Source organism: Mauremys reevesii, linkage group 10 (genome assembly GCF_016161935.1).
Source record: "Mauremys reevesii isolate NIE-2019 linkage group 10, ASM1616193v1, whole genome shotgun sequence".
Lineage (NCBI taxonomy): Eukaryota > Metazoa > Chordata > Testudines > Geoemydidae > Mauremys > Mauremys reevesii.
Window position 1 is genome coordinate 53,531,441 of NC_052632.1, and position 11,831 is coordinate 53,543,271.

At 59.3% G+C, this 11,831-nt stretch overlaps 1 protein-coding gene across 4 annotated transcripts in view; it reads left to right on the forward strand.

The window, feature by feature from the left end:
* Positions 1 to 10,853, forward strand: part of MGRN1 (mahogunin ring finger 1) — a 114,791-nt gene extending 103,938 nt beyond the window's left edge. The window contains exons 12-17 of one of the 4 annotated variants that reach the window (XM_039491197.1): positions 226 to 449; positions 2,949 to 3,072; positions 3,862 to 3,907; positions 5,973 to 6,080; positions 6,955 to 7,073; positions 8,263 to 8,400. In XM_039491197.1, coding sequence (XP_039347131.1) covers positions 226 to 449; positions 2,949 to 3,072; positions 3,862 to 3,907; positions 5,973 to 6,080; positions 6,955 to 7,061 — 609 coding nt within the window. In that variant the 3' untranslated portion in view covers positions 7,062 to 7,073; positions 8,263 to 8,400. Of the gene's footprint in view, positions 1 to 225; positions 450 to 2,948; positions 3,073 to 3,861; positions 3,908 to 5,972; positions 6,081 to 6,954; positions 7,074 to 8,262 lie in introns of all 4 variants that reach the window. The other 3 variants (XM_039491199.1, XM_039491198.1, XM_039491196.1) reach the window with 3 other exon arrangements.
* The last annotated feature ends 978 nt before the right edge of the window (positions 10,854 to 11,831 follow it).

Genomic DNA, 11,831 nt, shown 5'->3' on the forward strand with positions numbered 1-11,831 from the left:
TAGCAAGCACATATGATACTGCTTTCTCTAATCTTTCCCTTAGAGAATCTTGACTGTTGTTTGAAACAGGTGTGTGCAAAACTTTAAGCTGATGGTGCCCCTTTAAATTAACTATTGAAGGAGCAAAGGATTTACTGTGCAAAGAATAAAGCAGGGATCCCAGTTTCACACTGGGTCCAGTTCAGTGGGGTTGCCTAACGTTACCCCTGTTTTCCTCACCTGCAGAGCTCCGACAACATCCCTCCAGGATATGAGCCCATTTCGCTGCTGGAAGCATTGAATGGCCTCCGCTCCATCTCCCCATCCATCCCGTCCGCTCCTCTATACGAGGAAATAAGCTACACCGGCGTGGTGGATGGGCTGCCCCCTGCCGGCCGCCCACTAGCCGGGATTGACAGAGCCATGGAGAGCGGCCCTCAAAAGAGCAAGCGGAGCAAATCTCCAGACAGGTCAGCCCCAACAAAGGAACAAAGGCGTCTGCTCCTCACATGGGCCCTTCGGGTCCTCCCCAGCACAGTACAGCCCTGTCATCAACTCCTTGGCTTGCCTGGCCCATGGCTCGGCATTGCCGCCTAGCGATCCCGGCACTGCTAACCCTGCAGCAGTGGGCGGATGACAGCTCCTCAGAGCTGGGAGCTGGTGGTGCCTGCATGTTAGCCTTAGGGTACGTCTTCACTACCAGCCGTATCAGCAGGTAGCAATCGATTTCTCGGGGATCGATGTATCGCGTCTCATCTAGACGCGATATATCAATCCCCGAACACGCTCCTGTCGACTCCGGAACTCCACCAACGCGAACGGTGGTAGCGGAGTCGACATGGGGAGCCGCGGACATCGATCCCGCGCCGTGAGGACGGTAGGTAACTCGATCTAAGATACTTCGACTTCAGCTACGCTGTTCACGTAGCTGAAGTTGCGTATCTTAGATCGATCCCCCCCTAGTGTAGATCAGCCCTTAGAAATGCCTGTCTTGCGATTGCTGGAGGACTCCATGGAGGGCTCACTGTTCACCGAAGAAAGTTGAATTTTTACCAAGCAGATCTCTTCTGCCAGCTGTTTCCAGGGTGTTTTGGCTTCAATAGCTGGTGACAGAACTCCAGAGTTTTAAACAGGCTGGAAGAAACCTCTTCCCTTCCCGATTACCCAGATGTCCCTGACTTTGTATACATGATGTCATAACTCTACTGATTCTCCAGTCCTCCATGGAGTCCTCCAAGAGACAAGAGCTGAATTTCTAGTGTGAAAAACAGGGACACAAACCTTTTGTTACAATTTTTGAAGCCACCTTTATCCATCACCCAGAAGCAAAATGGGCGGGTGCACATGTGTTCCCACCGCAGGTCACCTCGGACGTGGTTTGTGCAGGGCCAGGACGAAAGTGGCCCTGCGCAAAGCAGTGTCAGAGCCAGGACGAAAATGGGTTAGCTGCTGGCTCTGTGCTGTGCCTCCCCAGCCCTTGTCTCCTCTCATGGGCAGTGACTTCATTTCCTGCTAACAGAGAGATCCTGATCCGTGAGCTCTGCAGGCTGTGTCCGGATGAGGATTGAAAGTGGTGGTGGTGGGTTAACTAACACCTTGTTTGAAAAGTCTAGTGCAGACAAGGCAGCCTGGACTCTAGGCTCTCCCTCAGCTAGCTTCACCTTGTCAGATACCATGTGTCCACTAGGCTAGTCAGACACATTCGTCAACCCCCTTCTAACACCTTCAGTGCCAGCCTGAGCAAGGCTTATGGTCAGAAAATCCACTTCCTGCTCCGAATCCCACATTGCTCTGTTTAGAGCATCCTTCAAGAGAGCGTTTGACTTTCCCATGTGCTGTCTGCTGCACAGGGCTGGCTCCAGGCACCAGATTAGCAAGCAGGTGCTTGGGGCGGCCACTCCGGAGAGGGGCGGCGGCACCAGATTAGCAAGCAGGTGCTTGGGGCGGCCACTCCGGAGAGGGGCGGCACGTCCAGCTATTTGGCGGCAATTTGGCGGAGGGTCCCTCACTCCCATTCGGAGCGAAGGACCTCCCGCTGAATTGCCGCAGATCGCGATTGCAGCTTTTTTTTAAAAAAAATTATTTTTTTTTTTTTTTTGGCTGCTTGGGGCGGCAAAACCCCTGGAGCCGGCCCTGCTGCTGCACACATCAGTCTCCTTCGCCGCTCCTCATTCTCACGCCTGGAGCATGTGCCCCAGCTCCACCAGCAGCTGCTAACTTTGGAAAGGCCTCTTCCCTGCACGTGCCTTCCAAAATACCTCTAGAGAGCTTGGCGCTACCAACTATTCCCCTCTGTCTTCACAGGCTGCATCACAGGAAGTCCCCAGCTTTCTCTCATCAGCTGTCCATAAGCATACTGAGCAGGGGAGTAGCCTTCCTGGCTCCTTGTCACAGGACGATCTGCTGTCCTAGTGCCGTGTGAGGCTGGGAAGCAGCAGCCCCCGATTTTTAAGCTGGTTTTTCAGCCGTGCTCTCCCACCCTGCATGTCCTGCAGCCCCAGTTCCATGCCCATGCTTCCTTTGAGCATTTTCTGGTATCGTGCGCCCCAAGCCCAGGGCTGCAGGTGAACCTCCCCTTGACACGTTGAGGCCCAGTCGGGACGCAGAGCCCTGACAAGCATTGCAAGAAGGGGCTGAAACTCCTGGGAATGCCAGGTTCAGCTCCCAACAGGCCTGAGGTGGCCCTTCGCCCTGCTGAGCAAGTTCTGTGCAAGTGACAGTTGGCGCGTGTCTCAGATGAGACGCACCAGGGGTCTGAGCACTCGGAGCAGTTGCTTATGCCCTTGTGGCCGTTTCTATGAGAGGGAGGTTTGTGATCACATGTTCCCCTGCCTGCACTCTTGTGCACCTCCTGGCTTCTGCCGTTTCCACTGTGCTGTGCCTGCCGGGGGCTGGGCGATGCCATGGGAATGGAAGTCACTGTGTTTTGTGGCTCTCTGCAATGTCACTCTTCCCCCCCTCTCCCCCAGTGCGTTACGATCTCCTTCGTCTCCAATCCATGAAGAGGATGAGGAGAAGCTCTCTGAGGACTCGGACTCCCAGCCAGCGCTGAGCGGGGCCGAGCTGGGGCTGAGGGAGAACAGCTCTCCTGGAGTAAGTCCCCATCCCAAACGCTGCTCAACCCTGGCTGCTCCTTGCCCCATAGCCCTGCACCAGCGAAGGGCCACTCCCTGGGCTGCAGCCTGGCAGCTGGCTACGGGTGCTGGTCTGGGGAGCTGCATTTCGGGCAGGCTCTTCCTGAGTAACGGGGCTCAGGGTAAACCCTTTAGTGTAGGACGGGAAAGAGCCCGGAGTCCATTCCCGGAGAGCCTCGAACACTTCCCCTCCTCCCTTAACTCCACAGCTTTCTACCCCCCACCCCCAGTGCCTTGGGTTTCCCATGCTGCCAACCCCTCCCCCTGGGCACAATGGGAACAATTACAATTACAGCCAGGGAGGGCATTTCTAATCCCTTGGGGCTGGCGCCTGAAGGGCTTTGTTAACATGGGATGTTCCTGCCGGGGCAAAAGGGTTCCTGGGTGGCATCCTTAGTGAGAGAGCTAGGTTAATTCTGGTTCCAATCACTGCAGTTGGCTCTGCAGCTTCCTAGCTCTGAACCCCCCCCAGCCTGGGCCTGCCTGGTGCACCCACAATCAGCATCTGACACCCAGGAACCTCCAGGAGGGTTCAGCAGGGGGTGCTGTGCCCGGACAGGTGGGCACCCTCATTTCCCCAGGCAAAAACGGCACTAGTGTGGTGATAATGCTGGGCACCCTGTATCGGGGCATCAAACAGGCTGCCCCCCATCCTGGGCACAGCCTGCTGAGCGCGTCGGTAGAGTATACTGGGTCCGAGGGGAGGGGTTCCAGCCTGCAGAGATTGTTCTATTCTCTCCTTTTCCAGAGCATGGTGGGTGAAGAAATCGAGGAGATCTCGTCCCTGCAGCAAGGTATGTCCTGCCCATACCTATGAGACAAGTCAGTCTAGAGGGTGGAGTTTGGGGCTGGAAGTGACCCCCTGCTAGCCTCTTGGCCCTGCTCTCTCAGCTTATGGCAGGGCTCCTTCTAATCCCCCTGGAAGGTGCTCTTTGGGGCTGGACGTGGTCTCGGCCTGAGATCACATGCCCGGGTCACTGATCTCTGCTGAATGTGGGAATCCCTCTGCCAGTGACCGGCTTTGGGGTTTACAGTTCCCCTTGGAAACATGAGTCTGACAGTGGCTAATCAGCTGAAATTCCCCAGTCTGAGGGCCTGTCTTGGCAGCAAGCTGGGGGGTAAATCTGCAGTGCACTAGCCTGCTGCGAATTAACTGGTCACATGGATCCTGCAACCATGCACCCAGGGTATGTGCATGTTTGATCTGGGAGGTGTGATTGCCAGCCTGTGCAGCTATACCCGCACTCACTCTAGCACGCTAAAAATAGTGGAGCTGGGGTAGCTGGGTCGTATGTACTTGCCTGGATCCCAGGAACATACACAGGTGGCTGGTCTGAGCAGCCCCAGCTACACCGTTGTGTTTAGCACGCTAACCTGAGCTGGGAATCTCACCTCCCAGCTCAAAGGCAAGACGTAAACATTCCCCGGTGTGCACTGAGCGCTAGGGAGCTGTGTGTGTGGTAGCAGGGTCCGCACGGCCAGTTAGCACACAGGCAGGCACTAACTCTCTAGACAAGCCTGAACTTTGTCCATGGGATTTCCTTGGAGACTGGGCGCCCCCTAGTGCTTGTGCACAGACACAACTCCTGACCGGTGCCTGCTGGGGCCAAGGTGTGGTTCTTCATTGAAACATGCACTTTGTGCAACAGGGATCTTTGAGTGAAGAACTATCAAGATCTGCAGAGCTCTGTGCACTGTGACACTCTCCAGTGTTTCTCGTGTCTCAGATCTTCCCAAGGGAGTATTTAAAAACTGCATTTGAACATTTCAAAGAGGGCCTTGTTCCATTCTCCTGACTCCTTGAGTCGCCGAAGCTGAAGGGGAAGTTGGGAACAGGGCTGGCTCCAGGCACCAGCTTATCAAGCAGGTGCTTGGGGCGGCAACTCCGGAGAGGGGCGTCACCTTCACGTATTCGGCGGCAATTCGGCGGAGGGTCCCTCACTCCCGCTCGCAGCGAAGGACCTCCCGCAGAATTGCCGCAGATCGTGATCGCAGCTTTTTTTTTTTTTTTTTGGCTGCTTGGGGCGGCCAAACCCTTGTTGCCGGCCCTGGTTGGGAACGAGGAAAGCGACAGTGACTGAAATTTCTTGTGTGTTCCTTCCCAGCCGGCTCTCCCTGGAGCTCAGCTCTTCCAGAGTGGGCTGACGGGGCAGATCAGTAGTGCAGCACCAGGCTGGCTGTGTGCATTTCCCTCCCCTTTGCTGCTGTCGCCATGTTCCCCAGCCTGCGCCCGAGGACCGGGAGGGAGGCAGAGGCTCTCAGTTGGCCATTGTGCCAGGCAGCACCCACCATTCCCAAACACTTGATGGGAAATTTCACTGCAACTTAAAAGCCTAGATCTCATTCCCTAGACAAACCCTCAGTAACACCTGCCTGTTGATCCGCTGTGGGAGGTGGCCTCCACATGGGGAGGGAGGAGAGCACCGGGGATGGGTTCTCCATCCTGCCCAATGCTAGGCGGCCATCTCCTCGCTCCAGCGCTGCTCGGTGGGCAAGACCCAGGCTGTATCCTGCATGCGTGGGGCTGGCTCAGTGCTGCTAAGATTTGCCCTCTGGTGCTGTGATCAGTGCCCAGGGCAGGGCTTGCAGGACAAATGGCAGGAGGCGCTGCGCGACTTCGCTGGGCTCCCTAGGCCTGATGTGTCTTCAAGCGTCTCGGCTGCAGACAAGAGAGGTGCCTTTTTCATTCGCTGGCCGTGTCACCTGGCAGCGTTTAAGGAACCTGTTCTCCCCATGCTGGGGGGGGGGGGTCTTGTTGGCACTGGCCTCTCCTCTGGAGGGAAGGCAGCACAGGGCCTGCTGTCTCTCTCCCGCTCGGTGCATTGGGACTAAGCTGTCCACATTCTCTGCTGACTCCAGGTAGCCACCTGCCCTCCATGGAAGACATCCTGCCGGAGAACATCTGCAGCGAGCACAGGAGCCTTACGCAGTCGGAGAGTGACCCCGCAGTCGATGTGTACCTGCCAGGTAACAGCCCAGCCCGGGGGCGGGGGGAGGTCTCCTTGTGCTGGCACAGCGCTGATTGGTGGGGGGCTGCACTGCCGTGGCTTGGCAAGGGGTCTGTGCTGTGTGTACTTGCTGCGGGCTGAGCCACCCTGCTTGCAGCTTACTTGCCTGGATCAGCGCATCAGGCAGCTTGTCTCCAGCAGAGAGTGAAACTCTCCCCTAAAGCACCCACTTGCCATGATCATGTGGCGCTGACTGCTGCCCCCAGGAGCATGGGTGAGCGGGACTTCCAGAGAGGTAACTTGCCCTATATCTCTGCTTCCCCTCTCTCTCCCTTTGCCGTCCCCTCCTGCCCCACCCTTTTGTCTTGCTGCTTCCAGCCACCCACCCCACCCCACCCCCTTTCCTCCTTTCTGCTCTTTGGGCTGCAGCCACTAGAGGGCAACACAATTCCAAGTGTGATAGTGGCTGCCCCATGTGAGTTGGTGAGATTCTCTCCCCACCCCCCAACCAAAGATTCATGAATACGTGAGCTGCCACATCTGATCACTGGCCCTGGCGCTCCAGCTGTGAGCTCCCACCGAGGGGAAGAGCCCACCTGGCAGCAGATGCCGGGCACACTGGGATCTTTATTGCTCCTTGTCTCCATACTGCTGACCCAGGAGGGAGAGGCAGGGGCTGCCATGCTGGGGCCCCTGGGCATGCATGCTGTCACCACGATCCACACGCGGCGCGCTGGGGTCATCCTGTGGGGGGGAGGGGCCTATCTCTGGGCAGGCCGGGCCCCACTCACTGTGCCGCGGGTCGGGGATTGCGCTTCGGGGGGCTTCGTGGCTGAGCTGCTCCCAGCGCAGCTCCATCAGCTGTAGTCGTTGCAGCCTGTTCTCTCCCGTAGAGTTGCGGTCTGTTCTGAGCATCTCTCTAATGTCTCCTTCCTTCTGTCTGCCTCCCTGCTCCTGCCCTGGGCAGCACTGGGTCCCGATTCCTGCTCTATTGGGATAGAGGAGTAAGCTGGTACGTCATCTCATTCTCTCTTACGTGCAGGGAATTGCATGGGGCGGCAGGAGCCTTTCAGGGTGGGGGCAGACTAACTGAATGTGTCACTACCAGGCTGGCCCCTTCTCCCCTTCCTGCCCTTCCAGCTCAGCCCAGGCTGGTGCATTGTTGCAACGGTTTCCCCTCACCACAGGGTGGCAGTAACAGGCCTCAGAGCAGGGCGTGGGAGACAAGTATGTGATGAGCCAACTGGCCTGAAATCCTGGAGTTCAGCTGCTCCCAGGGCTTCTCTCTCCAGACTGCTCAGCTTGTGCCTCCTTTGTATACTGTCTGCAAACTGACCTGGCAGCTCTGATCCCAGCCCCTGGCAGCATTCCTGAGTCCCCTCTGCCCAGCGCTAGCTAGGCCAAGCACCCTGCCAGGCTCCGAGGGGAGACTGCTGGGCAGAGCACCCAGTGTCCCTTTCCCCAAGAGAGCGAGGTGAGTTCAGCCCACTCCTTGCGACTCAAGGCACATGGTGCCTTCAGCCACTGCTGCTGTGACAGGAACAGAGGAGCCTGGTCCCTGCTATGCTGAGCACCCTCCCCCAGTCCCTCACTGAATGCTCCTGCAGGAGGCCCTATGGCTGTGTGAGTAACTCAGCCCTGTTAGCATGAGTGACCAGGGTGCGGAACTGGCCCAGAGACCCCCTCTCTCCCACACACAAGGAGATCTGATCCAATCTGCTTCCACTCACCATGTGCAGAGTTCCCCAAAGACTGGGGGGCCAAGAGCCTGAAACCCGTGGGGGTTCCTATCTGGGCCCCGGTGCCTGCTGGGTCCATGTCCTGCTGAACTGTGGCAGAGGGCATGGGGCTCATGCACTCATCAGCAAAGCCGAGAAACTGGACAGGAAATCCTTGTGGGTCCCCACCCAGCCCCTCTGTCCTGGGAGCCAGTGCAGGGCAGTCCCCTTCCCCAGCAAAGGAGAGCGGGGCATACCTGGCATATGCTGGAGTGTGGGGAGCATCCCGTTTGCAGCATGAGTCCCTCTGGCCCACCCAGAAAGGTCCCGGGCCCACTGGGCTCCTCCGGTGCACACATGCTGGCTGATTTCCCCCCAAGCTGTGGCTCACCCCATCCTGCGCCCGCCTGCTCCACCCCTAGGCTGATGAGAGGGCAGCAGGGGTTGTGACCTCTCTCTCTCTCTCTCTCTCCTCTTGTTCAGGGTTGTCCGACTCCGAGACCCTTCCAAGCCATGGCACCAACAGTCCCACTCAGCCCCTCCTCTTCAACCAGCCCCGGCTCTGCCCGGAGGACGCGCACAGCCTTTCCTTCCGCCCAGGCCTGCGGGGGTCTCAACTGCGTCCCAAGCCACACGCACAAGCTCTCTTCTCCCCGAGGGAGCCAGGAGCTGCCCGCGCCCAGCCGGGCCCCCAACTGACACTCTGATCATGGCTCGGGTGTGTTAAATGAGTCTGTAAATGGGGCAAGGGGAAGGCAGGCGCTGCCTCCTGCAGCGGGTTTGAGCCAGGGTCCCTGGGGCCCTGGCTCCCACTTTCCTCTTGGGACTGGCCGCTCCCCTCACCAATGGGCACAACTTTTGCACAGGTTGGTTTTTTAAAGTTTAAAGTACTTCCCGTTCTACCCCCTCCGCCCCCCAGAGGAGCCAGAGGAGGGGGCTGGTGGGGGTGCAAATGAAGGACACTCCCATGTATATTTTGTACACACGATGACTGCTCGCAGCTGGGGGCTGGAGCTGCCCCTCCCCTGTAAATACGCCTTGGGCCAGTTGCCCTTTGCAGGCCGGCCAGGCGCTGCTCTGTTTTCTCCTGGGGGCACCCAGCCCAAGGGGGTCTCCAGCTGTTTTCTCCATGTGGCACCCCCTCTTCTCCAGGCGTCACTTCCCTGGGAGTGGCATTGCCTCCTAGCCAGCTGGTGACCCCATGATTGCTTTGCAGCTGGCGTTCACTCCCCTGCAGCCTTGTGTGGGAGGAACAGGGTGGCCAGGCTCATGACTTCCCCTGCAAAGGGACGAGGGCCCCGGCTGCACTCACAGCGGGGGGAGCCTGCTCCGGGTCAGTCCTTCCCAGGGAAGATCCAGCCAAATCTCCAGTGTGGGGTACATGGGTCGCCGCTCCCCTTCCTGATCCTGCACCAGGGCTCTTGGATTCAGCTGCCCCTGCTACCCTGCCCCCTCCAGCCCATTTGTGGCTCCTCCCTGCCAGGCCCTGGTTCCTGGGCCCTAGGGTGCCATGCATGGCTGCAAGCAGGCTCTTACCTAGCTCACAGCCAGCTGCCTGCACTGTAGAGCCGGCGGGCTCCAGGGCAGCTTTTGGAGCTCCTTAGACACAAGCACAAGCATCCTGCCGGAAGGTGGGGACTTTGCCCTGCCAGGCAGCCACCAGCAGCACCTGCTTGGCTCCCTGCAAGGCCAGGGCCAGCAGAGCCTTGCTGAGTGACACTGTTCAGGGGAGCCCTTAGGGAGACTAGCCCGTTCCTCATCCTTTACTACTCTGCCCACTTTCCCTGCTGCGGTGAGGCCCGGGCACCTGCTCCTCCCAGCTCTGGAGAGACCCTTCCCTGGCCCCAGTCCCAGCCCCTGGCATCTCCCCATAGTCCCTGCACCACTGTGGTGTGTCTGAGCCCGGGCAGGGGCAGGGAGCCTGGCCTGCAGAGAGTGGGGAGCAGCGCACTGGCAGTGCTAGGCCCTGTTACAGCTGGGGGAGGAGCAACCCGGCAGCTTGTCTCACACTGGCTGGGGCAGGGCTGATGAGTCAAGCGCTCGGGTCTGGGTGGGGTGCGGCCCAGCATCTCTCCACGCTCAGCATGCGGCATTGCCAGCAACGAGGCCCAGGGAGGGCGAGAGGGGTCCTGCCCCCTGCTATGGGATTCCTGCCATGCTGGGGCCTGGGAAAGGCCTCCATGGCAGAGAACCACCCCCAACAAGGGCCCCTTTGAGTTGCCGCCAGCTCCCCCCACCCAGGTAGGGCCTTTATGAGGCAGGAGCTCAGCCCTGGGCCCCCACTGCAATCCTGGGCTCGGGTGTGTCTGTTGCTGAGGAGATGGGGTGTGCATGGTAGCAGCGGAGGGGGCAGTCTTCCCAATACTCCTGTTGCGGCTCCTGCCCCAGAGAGCAGGCGTGGCCGTGGCACAGGGAGATGCCATGAAAAGCACCCCCCAGCCCTCGCTGCTGACTGCGGTGACTCCCTTTGGCAGCAGGGCAGCTCCCATCACCGCTAGCTTCAGGGGCGTGACTCTCTGCCCCTCGTCCTGACCTGCTGCTGCATGGTCACTGGGCAGAGTTGCTAGCGGGGTGTGGGGGTGCTGGCAGCCTACGGGGCTGAGGGAGCTCTGCACACAGCTTCAGACCTGGAGCAGGGGGCGTTTGGGCACCTACCTTTCCCCACTGTACATAGCCAGCACCCATGGCCTTGTTGGTGCCCCCTTTGCCTGCCTTGATCAATGTCGCTCAGTGCGGTGACCTTGCCGTGTGCCTTGTTCCTGCTTTCTGTGCTGTGGGGAGTCTCCCACCCCACCCCTGGGGCTGGCCCGGACCCTGCAGGAGTTTCCTGTCCGTGCTGGGAGCTGTGCCCACAAGGACGCGTTCCCGTGGGCAGGTTTGTGTGCATGGCTGCTGGGCGCTGCCGTCTGTTTCCTTTCGCCGTCACGCCTTTTGTTCTCTGCTGCTCCCCAGCGAGATGGGCCAGCTCCCTGTCTCTGCGCCGGGGCGCAGAGCTGCCTGTCTCCCCCGGCAGGGATTTCTGGGGGCTCCTCCCTTTGTTCCTCTGTTTAGAGTAATAAATCCATGGAGCAATAGCCTCTGTTTCTCTGTTATTGGAGTCGCCGTGTGCATCCTCCGCTCCATGCAGGGGGAGCAGAGCATTCCAGGGCAGGCGGCTGAGAAGAGCTCTGGGTTTGTTCCAGCTTCACAAACCAAACCCCCTGGATGCTGGCCCCAGCTGAAACTCCTGCAAACTCCAGCCTAGTCACAGGGCAGGGCAATCACTCCCCTTCTCCAAGGGCAGCCAGCACTGGGCCCTTCTCATGCCTCTGGGAAGCACATCTCAGTCTCCGGTGCTCTGCCCCTACAGCAGCCCAGACTCGGCCCTGGGTTTGCCCTGTCGCAGGGTGACCCCCTGCAGGACACCGGGTGGACACTGACTCCTCTGCAGAGGCCAGGCCTCACCCCATGGCTCTCAGACCCCAGGACGTGCACAGCGGGCCCAGGAGAGGTCTGGCGGAGGCTGGGGCTGGAGGGGTCTCCATCCTGCCAGCCCCGCACTCTGAGCGCAGCACCTGTCTCCCCAAGCAGCTATCTGCAGGGCCCCAGGCATGGGATCTGTCTGTGGGCAGGGAGGCTCCACATGCCCAGGGGGCTGCTGGGGCCCTGCTGCTCACGACTGCTTCTTCAGACCATGGCCCTCCCCACCCTCCGGCCAGCTCGTCTACTGGTGGTGGGGAGATGTCCCTGCCACACAAGCAGGATGGGCTCTTTCCATCTGGTGCCTGGACTCTCTGCTGCTGAGCTGGTGGCACCTTACCCCCCCCCCGCTGTGCGCTGGGAGTGGGTGCCCTGGTGTTCCCCTGAGCTCTGACGGTGCCCACTCACCCTCAGGCATCAGGCTTCTCCTGGCACTCCCTGCTGCTGCCATGTGTCCCCTAAGCTTGCTCCTAGCCAGTAACAGTGGTGATAACTGTGACTTCCGGAGTCAAAGGGTTAACTACAGGTCACAGTGCAGAAAACACCCTGATTACAGACAGCTGTGAGGGGCAGGTCCCTGTGGGGGTGGAGGG